This window comes from Cyrtonyx montezumae, unplaced genomic scaffold (genome assembly GCF_038088225.1).
Source record: "Cyrtonyx montezumae isolate F1298 unplaced genomic scaffold, pur_monq_1.0 scaffold_6, whole genome shotgun sequence".
Taxonomy (NCBI): Eukaryota; Metazoa; Chordata; class Aves; order Galliformes; family Odontophoridae; genus Cyrtonyx; species Cyrtonyx montezumae.
In genome coordinates, this window is record NW_027072067.1 from 443,932 (window position 1) to 468,582 (window position 24,651).

The following is a 24,651-nucleotide window of genomic DNA, read 5'->3' on the forward strand; positions in this document are numbered from 1 at the left end:
GAAGAACATACAATTTTGGGGAAGGAATCAGTACTGTCCCGGTGTATGAATAGGAAAAATTGAAAGAAGTTGTGTTTCTGAGGAATCTAAATGTCATCAAGAAATATTAAAGAAAAACTGTGAAAATGTGTACTGAAATGAAGGTCTGTTGCTACCATTCTTTGCATATGCTTGCGGAGCCGGCAGAGAACAGAAAATTCCCCCTCACTAACATAGGGGGTAGCCCGTCTTTTCTTAAAACACCGTGAACGGAGTCTGTTATAAGAGTGAACTTCGTAATGTTGGAATCAGACCTCAGTGGAGATAAGCCGCTTTACAGCGCAAGGCATTAGCGCAAGCTGATTAGAGTTCTGCCTTCGGAACTGTAGAAGACACAAATTTTTTCAAGCTTAATCCACGGATATGAGCCAGACTTTCGCCCTCCATTCAGACCTGATTATTTGGAAAGATTTGAAAGCTTTTAGAAGCAGTATAAATATTTTTAGAAAGTTCTAGGATTAGGTTAAGTGTTATGGTTATAGTTGAGGGTAATAGATTAGGTTTAGGGTGAAGATTCGTGGAAGGTATTAAGTTTAACGTAACGTATTAAGTTTAGGGATTCATGTAACGTATTAAGTTTAGGGTTGGGGTTGCGATTAGGGTTAGGATTAGGTTTACGGTTACCTTGAGGGTCTAGGGTTAGTTTTTGGGGTATGGTGAGGGGTATGGTAGTGTTGGTTGTAGTTTTGGAGTTGCTCTTGGAGTTTGGGTTTGGGCTTATGGTTGGGTTTGTTGTAGGAGTAAGTTTTGTTTCGGATTTGGGTTATGATTAGCGTTCAAGTTAGGGTTAAAGTAAGAGTTTAGTTTTAGATTTAGGGTTAATGTTAGTGTTAGAGTTAGGGTTTAAGAGATATGTTTGGAGTTGGGGTTTGGATTAGATTTGTGTTTGTTTTTGGGTTAGTGTTAGGGTTAGGGTAGAGTTAGGGTTAGGTTTTAGGGTTATGGTATAGGCTAAGTGAATAAGGGTTAGGTTACTTTTGGGGTTAGGGTTAGGATTCGGTTTGAGGTTTAGGTGTTACGGGTGTTGGTTTGGTTGGGATTGCCGTTGGGTTTGAGGTTAAGGTTCGTGGTCAGGATAGTGTTAGTGTTAGGGTTAGGATTACTGTTAGAGTTTGGTTCTGGGTCCTGACAAAAAATTCGCAAGGAGAAGAGGGAATATTCCTTGGGCAGAGAATGCGCTTCAACCTAACCAGATGAGACCCAGAGATATAAGGACAGTAGAATGCTTCTACTGTCAAAAAAAGGGACACATGAAGGACTGTAGAAAGAGAATTCAGGACGAGAGAATGTTTAAGAAGGACTGAGCGGGTTTTATGTGCTGGGAACTCGGGAAAGGAAAGAACCCTTGATAAAATTGAAATTGGGTCATCAGCATCAGGAAATTGAATTTTTGGTAGACCCTGGGGCAGAAAGATCGATTGTTCAATATTTACCTCGAGGATGTTCTGTATCCTCGGAAAAGCTACTAGTATACGGAGCAAAAGGGAACCTTTTATGGTACCTGTTATAAAACAGATGGAAATAGAATCACCTAGCACCTATGGAATTGGGTCTTTTTATTGGTACCTGAAGCAGAATATAATTTGCTAGGGAGAGATTTAATTGTGGAGTTAAGAATAAATTTGGAAGTAAAAGATAGAGAATTAATTGTTAAGCTATGATAAGCTACTCTAATGATAGAAGATGAGGCTAGAATTAACCCAGAAGTTTGGTATACTCCAGAATCAGTAGGGAAATTAGACATAGAATCGTCTGAAGTGACTATAAAGGAACAAGAGATCCCGGTTAGGATAAAACAATACCCCATTTCACAGGAAGGTAAATTTGAGCTACAACCTGAAATTGAGAGATTAATATCTAAAGGGCTATTAGAACCCTGTATTTCTCCCTATAATAATCCTATACTCCCTGTAAAGAAACCTGATGGCACATATAGATTGGTCCACGACTTAAGGGAAATTGATAAAAGAAGTTACCCGTTTCCCAGTAGTGGCAAACCTCTATACCCTGCTCAGTCAATTAAACCCAGAATCAAAGTGGTATAGATTTAAAGGATGATTTTTGGACCTTCGGATTTTTGGACCCAAAGGCAGAATGCAGAGACTAATTTGCCTTCGGGTGGGAAGAGCCAAACTCCCATAGAAAACAACTCAGATGGACAGTGCTTCCACAGGGATTCACAGAATCCCTTAACTTGTTTGGACAAGCCCTTGAAAAAGTACTAAAAACTTACGAATCAAACCCACAGGTAACGTTAGTACAATATGTAGATGACTTAATATTAGCAGGAACAGACAAGGAAACAGATAGACAGGGTAGCATTAAATTATTAAATTTCTTCTTACAAGTCTTACGAGGAGCGGCTGAGGGAGCTGGGATTGTTTAGTCTGGAGAAGAGGAGGCTCAGAGGAGACCTTATTGCACTCTACCACTTCCTGAAGGGGGGTTGTGGTGAGGAGGGGGTGGGCCTCTTCTCCCTGATAAATAATGACAGGACGAGAGGGAATGTCCAGAAGTTGCGCCGGGGAAGATTTAGATTAGACCTGAGGAAACATTTTTTTTCTGAAAGAGTGGTCAGGCACTGGGATGGCCTGCCTAGGGAGGTGGTTGAGGCACCATCCCTAGCGCTGTTCAAGAAGCGTTTAGATGAGGTGCTAAAGAATTTGATTTAGTAGTTGGGTAGGGATAGTGATAGGAGGATGGTTGGACTAGATGATCTTGTAGGTCCTTTCCAACCTTATGAACCTATGAACCTTATGTTCAAAGGGGTTGTAAGTTTCAAAGGCAAAATCACAATTTACAGAAGAAGAAGTGAAATATTTTGGGACATTGGTTAATGACCCCTAACACCATCACTCACCTTAAACAAAAACATAACACTAACTATTGTAGTAGGCGTGGTTGGGACATTGGGATGTTATGGGACAGGACCTCCCCAGCTCTGAGACTGATTAATGACGCGGGGCTTAGACGATAATAGACATATAGACACACGGAGCTGCCGTGCTTTATTAAACGCCATTTTCTACTTCTCCATACTGGTGTTTATGTTAAAGTGACCCTACCGTGGAAAATCACTAGCCCTCAGCAGTCCAACCTTCAAGAATGGAGACAACAGCTAACCCTAACCATAAAACCTAACCCTAACCTTAAACCTAACTCTAACCCTTACCTTAAACCTAACCCTAATGGTAAACCTAACCCTAACCCTAAAACTAAAGGTAACACTAACCCTGAACTGAACACTAACTTCAAACCTAACCATAACACTAACCCTAACCCAAAACATAATGCTAACACTAACCATAAACCATAACCATAACCCTAACTACAGCCCTAACCCTGACCTTAAATCAAAACCTAACATTAAACCTATACATTACCCTAACCCTAACCCTAACCCTAGCTGAACCCAAAAACTAATCCTAACCCTAACACTCAAGCAAACCCTAAGACTAACTCACTGTAAACCTACACTAAACCTAAAATTAAAACTAACACTAACCCTAAACCTAATGTTAACCCTAACTCAAACCCTAACCCAAATCCTAACCCTAACATCTAAACCTAACCCTAAACCAAAAACCCTAAATATCACCCAAACCCTAACGCACTCCGTAACCCTAAACCTAACCTTAACCCTAACCCAAACACTAAAGCTTGCCCTAACACTAACACGAACACTAACCCTAACCCTACCCTAAACCTGATACTGAACTCGAACGCTAACCCTAATTCTAACCCTAACCCTAACGCTAACATTAATGCTAACCCTAACTATAAAACAAAACCCAACCCTAACTCTAATGCTAATACAAAACCAAACTCTAACCCTACCCTAAATGTAACACTAACCCTAACCCTAAACCTAAACCTAACACTAAACATAACGCTAACAATAACAAAAAATCTAACCCTAACCATAAATCTAACCATTACACTAAACCTAAACCTAAGGCTAACCTTAACGCTAACCCTAACCATAACCCTAAACCTAATTGGAAACCTAAACCTAACCCTAACACTAAACCTTACCCTAACACTAACCATAACCCTAAAACGAACAGAAAACCTAAACATAATCCTAAACGTAACCCTAATACTAAACCTAATCCTAACATTAACCCTAACCCAAAACCTAACCCTAACCCTAACCCTAACCCTATTACTAGATAAGTCCTTATACCTAACCCTATCCCATAACTTGAAACTAACCTTAACACCTACTGTAAAACTAAATCTTACCTTAATTCTAACCTTAAAGATAGGTTTTGTACTATGGTAAGGTTATCTTTAACATTACCCCTAACACTAACCAACAAACTTATCTAAACCTTAGCCCAAACCCTAACTCTAAACCCACCTCTAACTGAAAATCTAACACCTTCCCTTTCCCTAAACATAACTCTAAGCATTACCCTAATCCTAACTCTATCTCTACCTTAACCCTAACCCAAACTCTGAACCTACCACAAAACCCAAGTTAAACCCAATTATAAACCTAGGCCAAAGGATCAGATATCCACAACCCTCTCCTTAATATATCATCAAAACTATTCCTAACACTAACCCTAATTATAATTCATGCACCAACCCTATTCCTATTACTAAATCTTGCCTTAACCAAAATCCATACCCTAGGCCTACCCCTTCTCTCACTCTGACACTCAAACCAAACCTACACCTAAACCTAACCCTAAATATAAACCTAACCCTAAGCCTTACAATTGCCCTTGCCCTAACACTAATGCTTTCCCTATTACCTAACCGTAACCCTAACACCAATCCCAGGCCTAACCCTAACACTAACCCCTTAAGGTAATTTTAATCCATATCCTATTCCTAAACTTAACCCTAACCCAAGGCCAAACACTACTCTGACCCTAAAACAAAAATAAACCCTACCCCTTGCCCTAAAAGTAAATCTACACCAAAACCAATCCCTTAACTTAAACTTATTATCCTAAATGTAACACTAACACTTTACTTATCCCTAGCCCAACACATATTATTCTCGCTAACTCTAACCCTACACTTAAAATATCTCTAAACCTAAAATTAATCTGAAACCTAACATTAATCTGAAACCTTAAGCTAACACTAATCCTAAACATAATCCTAACCCTATTCCAAACCCAAATCCTATTTCTAATGATATCCATAACCATAAACCTAACACTAGCCCTAACCCAAACCCTAACCATAACACAATATCCCTAAATCTAATTCTAACTCTAATCTACCCCTACCCAATCCCTTACCATGACTCTTACCCTAACACTAACACTAACTCTAACAATAACTGAAACCCTAACACTAAACATCACATCAAACGAAACCCTAACCCTAAATCTAACAATAAACTCTAACCGTAACCCTAGCCCAAACAATAAACCTAACCCTAACCCTAACCCTACCCTAACCCTAACCCTAACCCTAACCCTACCCTAACCCTAACCCTAACCCTAACCCTAACCCTAACCCTAACGCTTACCCTAACCGTAACCCTAACTGTAATCCTTACCCTAACCCTAACCCTAACCCCAACCTAAACCCTCACCCAAAACCTCACCCTAATGCTAAGGTAAAACTACTCCTAACCCAAACCCTAAACCTACACTAAGCCTAACTGTAACCTTTAGCATAAACTTTACCCTTAACATAACCCTAATCCTAGTCCTAACCCTAAACCTAACCCTAAACCTAACCCTTACCCTAACCCTAACCACCCTATCCCTATTCCTAACTTTAACCCTAACCCTACCTTAAAACTAACTTTAACCCTAACCATAAACCTAACCCTAACCTAACCCTAATTGTAACCCTTACTGTAACCCTAACCCTAACCCTAATCCGATTCCTAGCCCTAGTCCTATCCCTCTTCCTAACTCTATTCCTATCCCTATTCCTAACCTAACCTTAACCCTAACCCTCACCTTAACCCCAACCCTAACCCAAACCCTTACCCTAACCCAAAACACTAACCCTATTCCAGTTCCTAAACCTAACACTCACCCAAAACCAAAACAGAGGCCTAAACTTTCTCTCAGCCTAACACTCAAAGAAAATGCACACCTATTCCTAATCTAATCCTTACTCTTACCCTAGCTGTTTTGGCAGCTTGTGGTAGCAATGATAATGTGTGGATGGCTGGACTAGATGATCTTGTTGGTCCTTTCCTACCTTGTGATTCTTTGATTCTATAGGCAACATTGTATGGAAAGTAATGTCAGTGACCTGAGTGATAGGTGATGTGCTGTTCCACATGGGGCCATTTTGGAAAGTTCACTATCAGGCTTCCTTAATAAAATCTCCCTAGGTTGTTTTATCCTATTTTTATACTTCCTTTGTTTCTAGTACTCTGCAGTGAAAAGCCTTGTGGAGAAGAGGTGTGTCAGTCCTCCTCTAGACCTTCTCCATCAACTTTATGTCCTTCTTGTACTGTGGGCTCCAGAACTGGATGCAGTTTTCCAGGTGGAGTTATATGAAAGCCAAGTAGAGGGGCAGAATCACCTCCCTTGACCTGGCGCTCCCTTGTGCTGGTCACATTTCTCTTAGTGCAACCCAGAATATTGCTGGCCATCTGGGCTCCAAGTGCACATTGCAGACTTCCATCACATTGAGTCTTCCATCAACCAACATTCCCATATTCTTTTCCTCATGAATGCTCTCAAACCATCCTCTGCCCAACCTGTGTCTGTGCTTGAGATTGCCCTGACCAAGATGCAGGACCTTACACTTGGCCTAGCTGAACTTCATAAGGTTGGCACATCTCAAACTTGACAGGTCCCTCTGGATAGCATCTCTTCCTCTAGCATGTCAACTCCACCACTCAGCTTGTTGTCATCTGCAAACTGCTGAGAGTGCACTTGGTCCCATTGTCCATGTTGCTTATAAAGACATTAAATCACACCAGTCCAAGGATTGTTGTTGAATCCTTGAGGAATGCCACTCATCAGCAGACTCCACTTGGACATTTTACTGCTGACCACAGCTCTCTGAGTGTGATCATCCAGCCAACGCTATATCTAGCAAATGGTCCATCCATCAAGTCAATTTTTTTCCAGTTTGGTGAGCAGGATGTCATGCAGGACAGTGTCAAACACTTTGCACAAGTCCAGGCAGATGACGTCAGTTGCTCTCACTGATGCTGTAACTCCATCATACAAGGCCAACATGTTTGTCAGGCATGACTTGCCCTCGGTGAAGCCACATTGGCTACCACCAATCACCTCATCTTCATTTTCCTTAAGCCTCAGTAGGACCTTCAGGAGGATCTGCTCCATGATTTTGCCAGACAAGAGGAGAGACTGACTGGCCTGTGGTCCCCTGGATCTTCTTTTCCCGCCCTCTTGCAAATGAAGGTTATGTTTCCCCTTTTCAAGGTAAACTGGCCTTGGGGCCAAAGTGTTGTGGACTACTTGCAGCATGGGGGAGAATATTAGAAGGGGGAGGAATGGTAACAACTCCAGTAATTAGCACATGGCCATCAGAAATTATAATAAACACTCCAAATTTCATCATGAAGGGGACTCTAATTATCTCTCTCTGTCAGATCAGACCCCTTTGGTACCTGATGTAATTATCCAACCACCACTATCAGCCAAAGGGTGTGGTATAAAAGGCCCATGTGAGAAAGTAATGTTTTTGTTCGTGGTAAGAGGGAAGGAACCTGTAAATAAGTAACTGTAGTTTGTGATTTAGCATGTAACGTATAAAGAAGCTTAGCTTGTGAAAACACTTGCCACAAAGGATAGACACTACTATAAAGAAGCCTAGCTTGTGAAAACACAAAACTTGCACAAAAACCGGGAGCTAGCCTAAACACGCTCAAGTGCTCAAGGACTAGTGATTATGCAATTAACCAATGAGATTTGTTCATATGAATAACATACCAGAGAAGGAAAAACCACCAGACAAGGTCAAGAGGAAGATATGGAGGAAGAATACTTACTTCAACCCATACGACCACCGGGAGGCAGAAGAAGACCCTCTAACAACAACTGGATCAAGGACACATATACGGAAGACGGACTGTATAAAAGGATCGGGTATTGGTTCAATTGTTGCGACAGTTGGTGGAACGCAGAGTCCCCTGTCGCCCAGCGCTGCATTGCCTCTTTGCTCTTTGCTCAATTTGATTAATAAAATTCAATAGTTGAATTTTTGATTCCTAGTCCGTTGAATCTATTTATAACAATTGGTGCCGTGACTCGGATAGGAATAATGGCCGGGTTCTGAGGGTTGGGGAGGCGCCCCGCCGGAATTGGCGGCCCCACTCTTGATTCCCTGCCTCACTCCTACCGACGATCCGAAATTTATGAGCAAAAAGGCAAGACAGGACCGGTCGACCCCATAAATTTTGTGCACAGAAGTCCGGACGAAGACGCAGGACGCGTAAGTAACTGCCGTTTTGGCAGGGGTTTTCCGTTCGGTCGGGGTCGGGTTTCCCGGAGTGTGACGAGTGGTGTGTGTGTGTGAGAGGGGGCCGGTAGCTCGGACTAACCCAAGCGAGTGTGGACCCTCTAGTAGTGCGGTTCTCATTGCCTGTGAAGGCGTGAGCCACGAACGAGGGGAAGCGAGTGGAACGCACACACGGCTGAGTGAAGGCACTCCGGAAGATGGGACAGGGAAAAAGCAAGGTTCCTGTAGCCATGAAACGTCCTCCAGTCCCGAAGGATTCTCCTCTAGCATTCAGGTTAGAAATGTGGAGGTATTATCCTGGGACAGGAAATAAGAGTAAAACCAAGATGATTTATTATTGTGTAGAAGACTAGGGAGGTCAGGGGCTTTACCTTTTGGGGACCCAGAAACACCATGAGCCCTTGATAAAATTAAAGATAGGTCTCCAACAAGAAGAAATAGAATTTTTAGTGGACTCGGGGGCTGAGAAATCCACCATACAACAACTACCCTCTGGATGTAAATTGTCCAGAGAAACAGCCCTAGTAGTAGGAGCTAAGGGAGAACCCTTTAAGGTAGGGGTTGTTAAAAATGTAAAAATAGAAACAGAATCTAAGATAGGATTGGGAGATTTTCTAATTGTACCAGAAGCTGAATTCAATTTGTTGGGACGAGATCTAATTATAGAACTGGGGATAAGCTTGGAAGTAAAGAACAGAGAAATAAGGATTAATGTCACGTAATTCCGGGTCCGGATTGATTGCTCTCTAGCGGGGAAGCATGACAAAAAAAATATGAGTGATCAAGCTTTCATTTATTACCCGGACAGCCTTATTCTTATAGTGTTTAAGACAGGGGCGTACAGAGAATGGCACACAATCATTGGCTGAGAGCCTCAGAGAAAAAAAAAAAACAACTTTAAGCAGTTCCCAACAATTAACAGCAGTGAGAAACCATCCCGAGGGAGGTAACTCTTGATATCATCCTAATCCTAAGAAATCCAAACAGGAATGCGTCGGCAGAGAGAGTGAAAGGCAGTACTGGCAGGGCATCCCCTGTTCAAAGTGCACTTTTCCTCTCCCACTCGCCACAGACCATCTCCTGCTTCTGCTTTTCTCTAGGTTCACACAGTGTACTTTCCCCTGAGTGCCGTATCAGCGTGGCCAGCGCATAACACAGTGCCCAAAGGAAAGCTAAACAGACTAGACTACCAAGGACAGCTTATTCTAAAAATACCTATAGTTACAATTATCAGCAACCCTGTGAAGCCTTCTTCACTGAAAGCAGGGTGAATAACATAATCACAGAAGTTTCCCATAGATGTCTTGGCAGCTTGGGTTGCTCAGCTGCAGCAGTTCTTGTCCGCCCTGAGCTGTTTATCACTTGGCCCAGGGGCATCGTGACCTCCTATCAACATCTAGTACTTTTCCATGAATATGTAGTCTGTGCTACCATGCAAGCTATGCTCATACATATTGCCAGGACCTCCGTGCTCCTGAAGCCATTCCCCAACAGATTAAACTTTGCCCTTTAAGGGTGGAGGATGAAGAGAGGATTAACCCTGAAGTATGGTATACAATCGAAAGTGTGGGGCGTTTGGAAATACCTCCTTTTTCAGTTAAACTTAGAGACCCTGAAATTCCTATAAAAGTAAAACAGTACCCCATTTCATTGAAGGGAAGGAGAGGCCTAAAACCAGAAATAGAGAGACTTATAAAGCAGAGGTTATTGGAACCTTGCATGTCCCCATTCAACACTCCCATATTGCCAGTAAAGAAACCTAATGGTACCTATCGTTTGGTACATGATTTACGGGAAATAAATAAGAGGACAATATCTCGCTTTCCTGTAGTTGCTAATCCTTATACCTTATTGAGTAAATTAAGCCCTGAAAACCTATGGTATAGTGTAATTGATTTGAAAGATGCATTTTGGACTTGCCCTCTAGATGAGTCTTGCCGGGATTATTTCGCATTTGAATGGGAAGACCCGGACACTGGGAGAAAACAGCAGCTGAGGTAGACAGTACTACCACAGGGCTTTACCGAGTCCCCAAATCTGTTCGGGCAGGCCCTAGAACAAATTTTGCAAGAATATCAACCAGCTCCAGAAATTACTCTTATCCAGTATGTTGATGATCTGTTGGTTGCGGGAAAAGAGGAGGAACAGGTTAGGGGAGAAAGTGTTAAACTCCTTAATTTTCTAGGGTCAAAAGGCCTCAAAGTTTCAAAGACAAAATTACAGTTTGTAGAAGAAGAAGTCAGATATTTAGGTCACTATATTGCTAAGGGGGAAAAGAAGATAGATCCAGAAAGAATAAGAGGAATATCGTCCCTGCCACCCCCCCAGAGTAAAAGACAAATAAGGCAGATTTTAGGATTAGTGGGATATTGTAGGCAATGGATTGAGAACTATAGTAAGAAAGTAAAATTTTTATATCAAAAGTTAACCCTCGAGGGAAGGATAACTTGGGGTGAAGATGACGAGGGAAAGTGGCAGGCATTGCGAGAAGATCTAGTCAATGCCCCGGTTTTAAGTTTCCCTGATCTTAAGAGACCTTTCTATTTGTTTGTCAATATAGACGATGATACAGTATATGGAGTCCTGACTCAGGAATGGGCTGGAAAGAAAAAGCCCATAGGGTACTTTTCAAAATTATTAGATCCAGTGAGTAGGGGATGGCCCACTTGCCTGCAGGCAATAGTAGGATGTGCTTTATTGGTAGAAGAGGCCAGAAAAATTACCTTTAACAGCGACATAAGGGTGTTGTCCCCCCATAATATCCGGAATGTTTTACAACAGAAAGCTGAAAAGTGGATCTCAGATTCTCGTTTACTGAAATATGAGGGTATTTTGCTAGAAGCACCAAATTTAACCCTAGAAACTACTAATTTACAAAATCCTGCACAATTTTTATATGGCAGACCCGAGGAATCACAATTATTACATAATTGCCTTCAAACTATTGAGAATCAGACGAAGATTAGACCGGACTTAGAGGAGGAAGAATTAGATGAGGGAGAAAGGATCTTTGTAGACGGGTCCTCCAGGGTGATAGACGGAAAAAGGAAATCAGGATATGCACTAATAAACGGGAGAACCTTAAAGGTACTGAAATCTGGACCATTGAGCCCCTCCTGGTCGGCACAGGTCTGTGAGCTATATGCGGTTCTGCAAGCCTTAAGAAGATTGGAGGGAAAATCAGGAACAATATATACCGATTCTAAATATAGCTATGGAGTAGTACATACTTTTGGAGAAATCCGGGAAGAAAGAGGATTAATTAACTCCCAGGGAAAAGACTTAGTACATCAGGAGCTAATAAGGGAAGTTTTGCAGGCATTAAGGGGACCGCTTAAAATAGCTGTAGTACACGTAAGGGGGCATCCAAAAGGAATTAACTATAAAACGCGGGGAAACAACATGGCAGACCAAGAGGCTAAACAAGCTGCATTGCGTGTATTAGTACTAACAAAAGATAAACCACAATATACAGAATCAAAGATAGCACCTTTCGTGTTCACTCCTAAGGAAGAACAGAAACTTACTCAAATGGAAGTAACTAAGAGCGAGGAAGGGAAATGGTATCTATCAGATGGAAGAGAAGTTCTACCAAAATCGATAGCTTTTAATATCCTAACTAACTTACATAAAAAACTCACTGGGGAAGCCAGGGTCTGGTAGACCACTTCGCCACCAAGTATATGGCTATAGGTCTCCACGACTTAGCAAAGAAAATTACCCAAGGATGCCCTACATGCCTAAAGATCAATAGAGCTGTACAAAGACGGGTACCTATGGGTGGAAGACCCCTAGCGGTAAGACCATTTTCTCGAGTCCAAATTGACTTTACAGAACTCCCCAAAGTAGGACATTACAAATATATTTTAGTTATTATAGACCACCTCACTCATTTCATTGAGGCTTTCCCTACCTCTAGAGCGACTGCACAGACTGTTGCGAAGATCCTTTTAGAACAAATAATCCCTAGATACGGAGTCACTGAGGTCATTGACTCTGATCAAGGTCCCCACTTTACATCTAAAATTATAAAGAACTTGACGGAAGCCCTGAGAATAAAGTGGGAAGAACACACTCCTTGGCATCCCCAAAGCTCGGGGCGTGTGGAACGGATGAATGGAGAGTTGAAAAAGCAATTGGCAAAACTGACACTAGAAACTAAACTCTCATGGATAAAATGTATCCCTTTAGCATTGTTAAATATTAGGGCACAACCTAGGGCCGATATTGGAATATCTCCTTTCGAAATGTTATATGGAATGCCTTATGATGCAGGAGTTCCTAATGATCATCCAAATATCTTGGATAAGACCATTAATACCTATATCAGTGAATTAATGAAATATAGACAAGAGTTGTGGGAAAGAGGTCAAATAACCCAAAGACCTCCTCTTGATATTAAACTACATCAGATTAAACCAGGAGATTGGGTTCTTATAAAATCATGGAAAGAAGCCACTTTACAACCCCGTTGGGAGGGATCCTATTTAGTACTCTTAACCACTAATACGGCAGTTCGAACTGCAGAAAAAGGATGGACACACGCCAGTCGTGTTAAAGGTCCAGTAGAAAACAATGAATGGGAAGTCACTAGCCCAGCAGGGGATCTGAAGATAAAGTTGTCCAGAAAATCGAAATAAACAAAACTTAATCTGGGGAATTTGTTTCATCACAGGGACCTCTGTGAACAATCGAAGAAGACCAATATAATCTCTTTGATGAAGAAATCTCAATCTACCTGAAGAAGCAAAATGATTGGGGCATGGGTTGAACACCTACCCTTCGCTGTACAGTGTTTAATAGGGTTTGTGATAGCATTAATTTTGTCATTAATTGTGTATTACTTATGGAAAGTCGTTAAGTGTGGGAAAGGAATTTGTGTTTATGTATAGAGAAGAATGAAAGTCATTTCCTAAAACTTGAAGGACAAATGTTTGATGGAACTTTAAGTGAGATCAGTCTACCAAATTTGCCCTGAATATAACTGATGCACAGCTGTAGGGATTGACTGAGTAAATATCTAGAAGGGTTTGCATGTTAACCCTATAGGGAAAACTAAAATAACGCAAGACATAATGATATAGGGGTGATCTGTAAATGACTAAATTGCAATTGTCACTTATTGCTTGCTCCTGTTGTGAAATTTGTAAAGAGTTGTGGTAAGTTCACTGCTGGAAAAGGGAGGGCTCCTAGGCGTATGTGTCAGCCCTGTTGGGAGGGGCAGCGCGAGCTGACTGCTCCGGTCCTGAACCGGAAGGCGGCAGCTCGAAAGCTAAAAGTGGGATCCCCGATTTAGTGATAGATATAGTTCAAAGAAATAAATTCTGAATTTTACCATCATCACCCCGACGAGCCTCCGGGTCCATCCAACATAAGTACCGAGAGTGAACGAAGGAGCCCCGGTGTAATACCTCACCGCCAGAAGGTGGGAGAGAGGAGTGACACCCGCCCCTGAAATCCTTGCTGCCGTGAAGATGGGCTACCCCGCAGCCAGCAGCAACCTGGTTGGCGGGCGAGGCAGAGGGATAAAAGGTGGGAACAGGGAACTCCCATGGAACATAAATACTAAGGTGGCTCCAGGATCTTTGGAAACCCAAGGCCGGACGGGGAACAGTATTGGGAATTAAAAAAAAAAAAAAATGGCGAAAGGTTAAATAAATCCAGCAGTGGACTTCTCCTAGCTCTCACATTATGTATGATTAAAGGACTTATAGGACCCCCTATTGTAACAGCAGAGAATCATGAAAAAAAAAAGCCATGAACCTTTCAAATGGTCATTAATAAGATGGAAAGATCATCAGGTCCTTCATACAGTGATAACCTCAGGAAGTCCCTCGTTTAGATGCAACCCCTGCGATACTACTGATCTTAGTGTTAACCTTTGGGCCCTGTATTTTCAGTAAACTAATCTCTATAGTGAAAGGGAGATTGGAGGCTGTCCATTTGATGCTCATGAGGGCCAAATATGAGTCCCTTCACGAAACAGGGACAGAGGATTATCTGGAGCTTAATGAAAGAGGGGTACTGAGATACCACGAACAAAAAAATAGTAATAAAAGAAAAAGGAGGGAATTGTGAGAAAGTAATGTTTTTGTTCGTGGTAAGAGGGAAGGAACCTGTAAATAAGTAACTGTAGTTTGTGATTTAGCATGTAACGTATAAAGAAGCTTAGCTTGTGAAAACACTTGCCACAAAGGATAGACACTACTATAAAGAAGCCTAGTTTGTGAAAACACAAAACTTGCACAAAAACCGGGAGCTAGCCTAAACACGCTCAAGTGCTCAAGGACTAGTGATTATGCAATTAACCAATGAGATTTGTTCATATGAATAACATACCAGAGAAGGAAAAACCACCAGACAAGGTCAAGAGGAAGATATGGAGGAAGAATACTTACTTCAACCCATACGACCACCGGGAGGCAGAAGAAGACCCTCTAACAACAACTGGATCAAGGACACATATACGGAAGACGGACTGTATAAAAGGATCGGGTATTGGTTCAATTGTTGCGACAGTTGGTGGAACGCAGAGTCCCCTGTCGCCCAGCGCTGCATTGCCTCTTTGCTCTTTGCTCAATTTGATTAATAAAATTCAATAGTTGAATTTTTGATTCCTAGTCCGTTGAATCTATTTATAACAGCCCATATATGTCCCTGTCCAAGCAGAGACTGATGAGAACAAGAATATGGCATGTAGTCTGCCTTGGAGGGCAGATCTGCCCCTCAGTGCAAATAAAACATCCCTTCTGCTCCCCTGAGATCCACGGCCCTCCAGGATGGCCAACAGAGGCAGAAGCAGCAGGACATTAAGTGTCACTGAAGAATTACCGGGACATCTTCTTCAGTGGCTTTTAATGATGGACTTCTTGAACACCTTTCACAAAAGAAGGACAGAGAACTGAAACTATAGACTCCTTATGTCACTATGGGAAAAACTGTATCTATGTCAACACATATCAGTGCATGTTATATCTGTTGTTTCAGTAAACCACCTATTTAAATGTTTTAGAATCTGTCCAGTACAAGTGTGGTGGTCTCTGGTGGTCAAAATCACAACTATATTTTCAGTGTGACATCCAAATAATAAAGCATTACGCCGTAGAACTGACAGCCTGGACCATAAAACTGAGGGTGTCAGCAGTAAAATCTGGATCCAAATGGAGTTTCAGAGCCCTGACAATAAGAATTTGGTACCCATGGCCAAAACTTAGAGTTTAGGTAGTCAAAAGAAAACTGAATTAAAAGGATAGGCTCTGGAACCTGAAAAGGTGGCTTTGGAGCCTGCAAAAGCAACACTGGTACGTAATAATGAGGCTTCGGGCCCTCAACAAGGGCAAACCAGTCCTTCAAATGATGCTTTGAACCTTTAATCTGGGGCTTTGGATTCTCCAGCTTGGTGGATGGAACATGAAAGGATGCTGTGATCCCCCAAATCAGATGTTTGGACAAAAAACCAAGGCTTTGGACCTTAAAATTCAGGCCTTAGCCCCTAAAATGAATCTTTGAGCACTACAAAGATGGGTATGTGACAGCGGTTTGCAGGCTGGTTTGACTCGGTACCATGACAATTGAGGCAGGGGACCCACAGGCCCACACTCCAGGGAAGAGGAATAGGGAAAGGGAAAAAGGGAGAAGGGAGATGGGCCTAGGAACAAAACAGTGGCAATGATCTGAGAAGGAAAGCTAATTTACTAAGTAAGATATCAGAAAGCAAATTAACACAGTGTAATACATATAATAATAACACAATATAATACAATATAATAAATATAATTGGAATTGAGGCTAATGAATCAGATAAAATGAGCAAGAGAGAGTGTCTGATAAACTGAAGGCCTTACGCTAGCGCTGAATGTAGATGGCTGCAACAAACACCCACTGCTGAGCTCGATCCTGAAGGGAAGAGGGATGGTCCCGTGACCACAGACAGTTTTTATCTTTCCCTCTGAGCGGAAACACGTAAAAACGCAAAGCATTGCACAGTCCTCTGGGGAATGTAGTTCTTCTCTTCTGAGACAGGCATATCTGTAACTATCGATGATCCATGCAGCTGGAGCATTAACTCTTTAACCTCCAATACACTACATGATGTTATGATGTGTATCAATAATATAACAGAAATCATAAAACCATGACAGTATGCCTTCTCAGTCTTTGGAGCCCCCAAGAGGTGGTTTTGTCATATAAGAACTAGGCTTTGGACCCTGAGAATGTCACACTGAGCCTGAAAAGTGGCCTTGCATCCTCACTGCAGGCTCTGGGTCCTGAAGACAAGGATTTGGAGCCTAACAATGAGGCTCTGATCTACCAAAAAGACCTTTTTGACCCTGTTACTATGTTTTCTAACTACAAAAAGAACTCAGAACTTTGAGTTTGTGTCCTAAAAATGAAGGTTAATACCTCCAAATGAGGCCATAGAGCCTGAAATGAGGCTTTGGGCCCCTAGATTGGTTATTTGATTATTTTTTTTTTTCAGTATAAAGTGGAGCTCTGACAGTGAATAAAAAAATGGTTTGGGAGCCTGAAATTGTGAGTTTTTACAGCCTGAAAATGAGGTCCCTGGGCTCAAACCTGTGACTCTGGGCACTGAGAATGATTCTTTATGTCAAAAACAGTTGCTGTGCATCTTAAGTGAACTTAAGATACGAAGTAGAGAAACTTAACAGCCAAGTTTGGTTATCATTCAGTCAAGTATTCTTCACTGGCACCAGAAAGCACTTTTCACCATAAACACTTCAAAGATTAAATGATTCAGAGTCTGTTATATTTCCACAGATATATTCTACAGATATTCACTGATGAGATAATTAGCATGTACACGCATATCTCAAGTAGTGGTTTATGAGGTTTCCAATCCTCTATTCCATGGTTTCTTCTACCATCTAGTGTCCTTTTAGCATCAACACCTTTTTCCTTCATCCAGGGGTCTTCCTTGCTCGCCTTCTAGATGAGATTTCTTCATTGACACATTCCTATTGATGCCGGGAAATCTGACAAAGTAACTTGACACAACAATGCAATATGTTAAGCAGGTATTCCCTTTATTACAGCGCTGGGTGCATGGAGGATCTCTCCACCAAACATGCACACCAAAGAGAGAAACGAATACATATTTAAAGGTATAGCATATGCATATTCATCACTTTCCAAACTCTGGTTATCGAGGGAATCAAACTTAAGGGTCAACTTTGAAAGGGAAGAGCTCCTCATTATTCCTGAAGAGAGACATCTGTTCGGTTAGCTTGTTGGGATAACAGGATGCCCATCCTGCTTTCTTATCTATTTATTCTTATTTATTTATTCTTATTTATGCCCATCCAACACATCTGGCTCAACAGATAAATCAACAGGGAGTAGCACCTTTGTATCTGGATGGTTTACAGTTGTCTTTACTGTAGAGAAACTGTTCTCATGATTCACTATTGTAAGTAATTTATATGTACCAAAATTGTAATATTTGCTTACTAAGCACTCGGCCATTATTACCGAACATCTGCTCATCCCTGGGTAGACATGAGATTAGCAACCTGTCTTTTAATAGTATACACTGTGGTGTTGGAAAATAAAGATAGGGGGGAGTACCTGTTCTGTTAAAACAGAATAGCCTTACAACATGCTTTCTAGTCTATAATGATACATCCATAACTACCTGCAACATCTAAAAGCTATTAGTTTTGCAAGCAAGAACTAATCACATAATACAACAATTCAACTGCTATACTTCTAAAAATACTAAAATATATTGTGTACTTCTCTTTTCAAATCACAAGAAAAGAGACATAGGGCAGTAAAACAGAAACAGGGACAGCACCTCCCAGTGCCAGCCCAGCGCATTGCTCCACAGCGGCCGGAAGAAACGATGAACGGTCGAACACGCCCGCAGCCTGCGGGCGCTGGCTGAGCTAGCGGCGCAGATAACCGCGCCCTGAGGAGGCGGTGCCCCGGAGGCGGAGCGGGGTGGGGTCGGGGGCCACGTGCGGCGGCAGCATGGCGGCGGCAGGGCAGCGGGCGAGAGTGCCGTGCGGGATTGCGGCGGGGCGGCGCTGGAGGATGGGGGTGGCGGTGAGCGTGGGGACGGGACGGGGCGGAGGGGCCGGTTCCGAGCGCGGCCCGGTGCTGACGGTACCGGTACATCCCCCAGGGCACAGGCGCCGAAGGGAAGCCCCGGCCGGCGCCGCCCTGGAGCCGCGACGAGGAGGTGTCCAGCGAAGAGGAGGCGGAGAGGTGAGTGTTGCTCCCGGCGCTGCCGGCGTTCCCGGGACTCGGCGCGGAGCTGACGTGACTCCGGCAGCGCGGCGGCGGGGAGGCGGGAGGAGGAGGCGGCGGCCGAGGAGGAGGTGGCGGAGACGCCGCAGGAGAAAAAGCTGCGCCTGGCCAAGCTCTATCTGGAGGAACTGCGGCGGTACGGTAAGCGTGGGCGGCGGCGGCGGCGGCGGCGGGGGTGGGGGGGCGGAAGCCCTGACGCCCGTACCTGTCGCAGAGGAAGAGCAGGCGGAAGAGGAGGAGAAGGCTGCGGCCTTCCTCGGGGATCTCGTTGGCGAGCGCTTGGAGGAGGCCGTGGTGAGTGAGGGGGCGGTGGTGCGGTGGCGCGGCGGCCTGGGGGCCCTCCCATAACTCGCTGTGTGCCCCCAGCTCGAGCAGCAAGGCCGACTGCGACGCCCCGCGGCCCAGGACGTGAGTATGCGACCTGCGGGCCCTGCACCTCGGACATGGCCGGGCTGAGCCAATGCTGCCCTGCTCACGGCCCCACTCCCGCTAGGTTTGCCCTCCGGCCCCAGCCACTGTCCGAGTGCTGCGTGGGCACCGGCAGCCTGTCACCTGTCTCGTTGTCTCTCCGGATGACAAGTTCATCTTTTCAGCTGATAAGGATGGCACCATCATCAAATGCAAGTGCTTCTGCTTCTCCTGCATGCTGCAGTCAGCTGTTGCGGCGCCAGGGGCCTGGCAGGAGTGGAGCTGTGGGTGGAGGTGGCTGGCTCTGCCCATTCCTCTAGCATGGAAGTGGCTGCAGAGCACAAGAGGTGTACTTGTTCAGCAAGGAGGAAGTTTCAGGGAGACCCTGTTGTGGCCACCCAGGACTTCAAGGGAGTCAATAAACAGGGAGAGGGACTTCTTACACTGGGGGATAGTGATAAGGCATAGGAGTGGTTTTACACGAAAAGGGAAGAAATACAGATTAAGTGTGAGGAGGAAATTCTTTTGTCAGAGGATAGTGAAGCCCTGACACAAGCTGCCCACAGAAGCTGTGGGTACCCCATGAAGCTTGGAGGTGCCCATGGGCACGCTGGATGGGGCTCTGCACAGCCTGATCTGGTGGGGGGCAGCTGGCCAATGGCAGGGGAGTCGGAACTAGATGGTCTTTAAGACTTTCCAACCCAAGCTATTCTATGATTAGTCTGTGGGCAGGGCAGGTTGTATTGCTCTGGGCTTTGTGCACAGCTTGCTTGCGCTTCCTGGGACAAGGGAGGCTTCTGTGGGTGATGGTGCTGCCTGTCCTACAGGGGAAGTGGAAAGTGGGAAGAGACTCTGTGTGGTGCCTGGAGGCAAGAAGAGCACGAAGGGGCAGCCCATGGGACATACAGCCCACGTTCTCTGCATTGCCATCTCTTCGGACGGCAAGTATCTGGTATGGTAACTGGTTGCTGGTCTGCCCTGTGGTGCCACACACTGTCACCAGTAGCACTTAGCCTTGCTCCCATGTTGTGAACTTCTGAAGGAAAAGGCCAGGTGGGGAGGTCCTTTCCCAGTATCCTGGAGAATAGCTCCTCATACCTAGCTTTATCTTGCTGGTGAAGCTGGGTTGAAACAGTCCCTGCTTCAGCCATCACCAGGATTGTTCCTGGATACCTCCCCACTAACGAAACACATGGAATGGGAGTTGTGGGTCTGTTGGGGCAGGTGTTGGGCATCCCCTCTTTTCTGCCAGGCTACAGGAGATAGGAACAAACTGATTCTGATCTGGGAGGCAGCCACCTGCAAGCGCCTTTATACATTCACTGGTCATCGTGATGCTGTGTCGGTGAGTAAGGATGTTGGCTGCAATGGGGAGGAATGCTCCTGCTGGTGAGCAGAGCGTGCTGCTTTCTCCCACTGAGCCTGGGATCTTGGTGACCTGAGACCAGTGGGGCCACCCTATAGTGGAGGCCCACTTCTGAGACTGCCCTTGGGGACGCTTGGGCAGGGCACTGTTGCAGTCTGTTGGTCTTGCCTCTCCACAGGGCCTGTCCTTTCGGAAGGGCACATACCAGCTGTACAGTGCATCCCATGACCGCTCTGTCAAGGTCTGGAATGTGGAGGAGAATGCTTATGTGGAGACCCTGTAAGGTCCTGGTGGAACAAGGATTTGTCACCATGTCCCCAGGAGAAGGGAAGAAGAATGAGGGTGCAGGGTCAAGGCCCCTGCAGCTCCTCCTCATCTCCCCTGCCAGCTTTGGGCACCAGGATGTCATCACAGGGATGGACAGCCTGAGTCGGGAGTGCTGCGTGACCTCAGGTGGACGGGATGGCACTGTGCGTTTCTGGAAGATCCCTGAGGAGTCACAGCTCATTTTCTATGGGCATCAGTAGGTCTGGGACAGGAGGAGGGTGTGCTTCAGCTGGAGGCTCCAGTGTATGTGCCTCTGTGTGTGCTCAGCATCACCAGGAGCCTGTTGGTAATCTGGGGACTCCATCAAGTCCTTTGTGCTTGGAGCTCTATCCTACAGGATCCCACAGTGTACTTGTGATTACTGTTAATTGTCTGCTCTTGCAGGGGCTCCATTGACTGCATCCAGCTCATCAATGAGGAGTACATGGTGTCAGGTGCCGATGATGGGTGAGTGCAGAGCTGGGAGTGTGCACAGTCTTGCCAACCCTTTTGCTCCCAGCGCCTTCAGCCCCTTCCCTGCAGGTCGGTGGCCCTGTGGGGACTGGCAAAGAAGAAACCACTGGCACTGGTGAGGCAATCACATGGGATGCAGGGTTCTACCCAGGACCTGCAGCAGCCGTACTGGGTGTCGGCAGTGGCTGCCTTGCTCAACAGCGACCTTGTGGCTACAGGTGCCTGGTGCTGGGAGAGCTGTGTTCTCTTTGGGCAGTGCAGGATGGGGGATTCTGTGCCCTTGCCGGTGCTAGGGTATGTGTTCTCTCTGCTCCAGGTTCCCACAGTGGCTGTGTAAAGTTGTGGAAGTGCGCCGAGGGATTTCAGAAGCTGGAGCCTCTCTGTGATATCCCATTGGTACAGATGGGGGGAGGCCCATGTCAAGCTCCTCAGGGTGGGAGCAGGCCTGGGGCAGTTGCAGTGTGCTGGTGATGATACCTGCTATTTCCTCCAGAATGGTTTTGTCAACAGCCTCAAGTTCTCATCAGCTGGAGACTTCCTGGTGGCTGGCATTGGGCAGGAGCACCGGTACCGTCTCTGCGCCCCATTTTCCAGGGCTTAGACATTCCCTCCTTGCACCTGGTTGGACCAGGACAGGCACAGTTAGACACACTTTTCACCTGCAGGTTTGGCCGATGGTGGAGAGTAAAAGAAGCCAAGAACTGCATCTGCATCATCCCCCTTAAGCACAGAGCTGGAGCCCCTGGTACCATAGCAGCTGACAGCGCATAGCCTTCAAGCACTGCTCCAAGAGCTGCAGGATCTGGATCATTAAAGCCTGTGTAGTACAGAGTACAACAGCTCCAGTGTTGTCAGTGCTGCTTGGGTTTGCGGTGGTAACACAGTAACACAGTGCAACAGGCTTGTTCTGGGCTGAGGGCTGACCTGGTTTGTGTAGCCACCAGGCTTGAGCTGCTGCTTCCTGTGAGGAGGTGCAGGCAGGTTAAAGCACAATCTCTCCTGGCCATCTCAAGGATAATGTTGCAGAGTCTGCCAATTCGTAGCTGTTGCAGACTGTGGGACTTTACTGCTAGGCTATGCCTGGAGGGGAAGGCAAATGAGTGGGGGTGGTCAAGCAGCAGCATACTCCTGGGCTGTCCCAGGGAGGTAGCAGTGAGTGCCTAAGAACAGCACCTGTGGTATGGCTGTCCCCATAGGGCAGTGATAGGTTCCAGGAGCAGCTCGGAGTTTCAGCTACATGTGTGGCAGAGGAGGGCTTGGGACAGGGTGGCCAGTCCTTTGGGCACTGCAGTACCTACTGTGCTACCCAATCCCCTTGTAGCAGTCAAGTCAAGCAACACTCTTGGTGTTTGCTGGCCTGAACAGAGATGGAGGGAGGAGGAGATAGACACTGCTTGGAGAGCTGCTCCATACTACCATGAGGCAGGAGTACACTCCTGCATAGGGTAAGGAGGGTGCTGAAAAGTCACAAACCTCTATGGCTAAGAGATTATTTCCAACCTGCTCCCTGTCTTTGTGTATGTAATGTAGCAGTAGTTGCTGTCTGTGTGTGCTTTGGGATCATTAAAATAACAGTGGAGCACGATCTCCCCATGTTTGGTGGAATCTGAAACTGAAGTCAGAAAGGGGGTTGGTGTTCCAGAAATTATGGTTTGCACCTCAGCATGGGGCTTTGGACTTTCCAGTTCAGGGGCTGCTAGATCCCTAAATGATGATTTCATCCCTCAAAATGGGTATTTGGATCATTAAAGGATACTCTGGGCCCTAATTTTCAGGCCTTGACTGATATAATGAGGATTAGGGAACTTAAAAAGACAGGTCTTTTCTCTCAAGCAAGGCTTTGGACCCTAAAAAGGTCACTTTGCAGCTTAAAATGAAACTGGGGCCAGGAACTTAACACACTACACTCCGAAAATGATGGCCTAGGCTGTAGAGCTGAGCGTATAAGCAAAGTAACCACAGCTTTTGGTTCAGAAGGAGTCTCAGAGCACCAGCAGCAAGGGCTTGGTCACTAAGACTTGAGGGTTCAGGCAAACAAAAGACTTGCTATCACAGATAGAGGCTTGGGACCCTGGAAACATGGTTTGGAATCTGAAAATGAGACATTGGCTGTGGAAATAAGTGAGCTTTGGGAGTTCAGACATGGAGTATCTAGAACCTAAAACAGGCCTTACGACACTGAAAATTATTATTTGTAAGTGAAACTGAGGATCTAGGTTTCAAAGAGGAGCCTCTGGGAACTACGAACCGTAGAATCGTTTCGTTTGGAAAAATTTGCTTAAAGCCTGTGCGGCTTGGGGTCCCCAGCCCAATCCAAGACCCACAGACGCTTTATGCTCTAGACAGCCCCATCCCGCTGCCCCGCTGAGCCATGAGCAACGGCGGGCCCGGGGCCGCCCTTCCCGCGAGGAGGCGCCAGGGGGCGTTCGATGCAGCGCCGTTGCTTACCCGGTCGCAGAGGAGCCGAAAACGAGCGAGAGCGCGCGGGAGGGCGGCATGGCTGCTGCGACCGTGGTGAGGGCTGGCGGCTCGTGTTCAGGCCGCTGAGGCCGGGCCGGAGGAGCCCTGGTGGTGGGCGGGGACCAGCTCCGCTTCTGCTGGGGCCTTGGCGCTGCTGAGGGCGGGCTGCACAGGGGCCTGTGTTTGGGTGGAGGTGGGGAGCAGCGAGACGTGACTGCACAGGACTTGGGGTAGTAGGGATAGAGTTGGGCTTGGTGGGGCTTAGTGCGGCTGGGTGAGGGGAGCAGATCTTGGGCTTGAGATCCTACTGTAGCTGCGGCCGGTTTTGGTGCGCGGGATCACTTGGGGGTCTGGTGCAGGTGGTGCTGAGGAGCTCACATTATGAACCTGTGGGCCTGCGGCCTTGCGCTGGAAGGGGCAAGGCGTAGGAGGGGCTGCTGATAACCTGGGGGTAGGGAAGCAGGCTGATCCTTGTGCGTGAGCGTCGTTATGGAAGCAGGGGCTATGTGTGTAGGAGCAGGGATTGAAGGCTGATAAACTTCTTTTGAAGTCTGAACTACTTTAATTTTGATTTTTTTTTTCAGTGATTTTGTTGGTTATTTTTTATTTTCCTCAAATTCTATGCTTTTTCTTGTCCGTTACAGCACAGTATGGTGTAGAGGAGTGCTGTGTACCCCATCTATAGGGGAATGATAGTGGTCAGTCTTTTTTGTTGCAGTGCCTTTTACATTTCACTATTTTGGCAGGTGTGCTGACTTGCAAGGTTGCCCCTTCTATGCAGAGAGTGAGCTCCTGTCTACACCTGGTTTGAAATGAGCAGCTTTTAGAGCAAAGCTGTACCTGATAGCTTGCTCAAGTGACTGACATTCCAGGGTCAGCTGTGGGTACTCCACACCGGTAGCAGT

At 45.5% G+C, this 24,651-nt stretch overlaps 1 protein-coding gene across 1 annotated transcript; it reads left to right on the forward strand.

Moving 5' to 3' along the window:
- The first annotated feature begins 18,418 nt into the window (after positions 1-18,418).
- RRP9 (ribosomal RNA processing 9, U3 small nucleolar RNA binding protein) lies at positions 18,419-22,125 on the forward strand. The gene is made up of 15 exons (XM_065749365.1): positions 18,419-18,528; positions 18,608-18,690; positions 18,758-18,873; positions 18,947-19,026; positions 19,099-19,140; positions 19,226-19,352; positions 19,968-20,092; positions 20,393-20,485; positions 20,685-20,785; positions 20,895-21,029; positions 21,218-21,280; positions 21,356-21,504; positions 21,603-21,682; positions 21,780-21,853; positions 21,952-22,125. The coding sequence occupies exons 1-15, from the start codon at positions 18,454-18,456 to the stop codon at positions 22,055-22,057; spliced, it is 1,449 nt and encodes a 482-aa protein (XP_065605437.1). The 5' UTR covers positions 18,419-18,453; the 3' UTR covers positions 22,058-22,125.
- Positions 22,126-24,651: the final 2,526 nt, after the last annotated feature.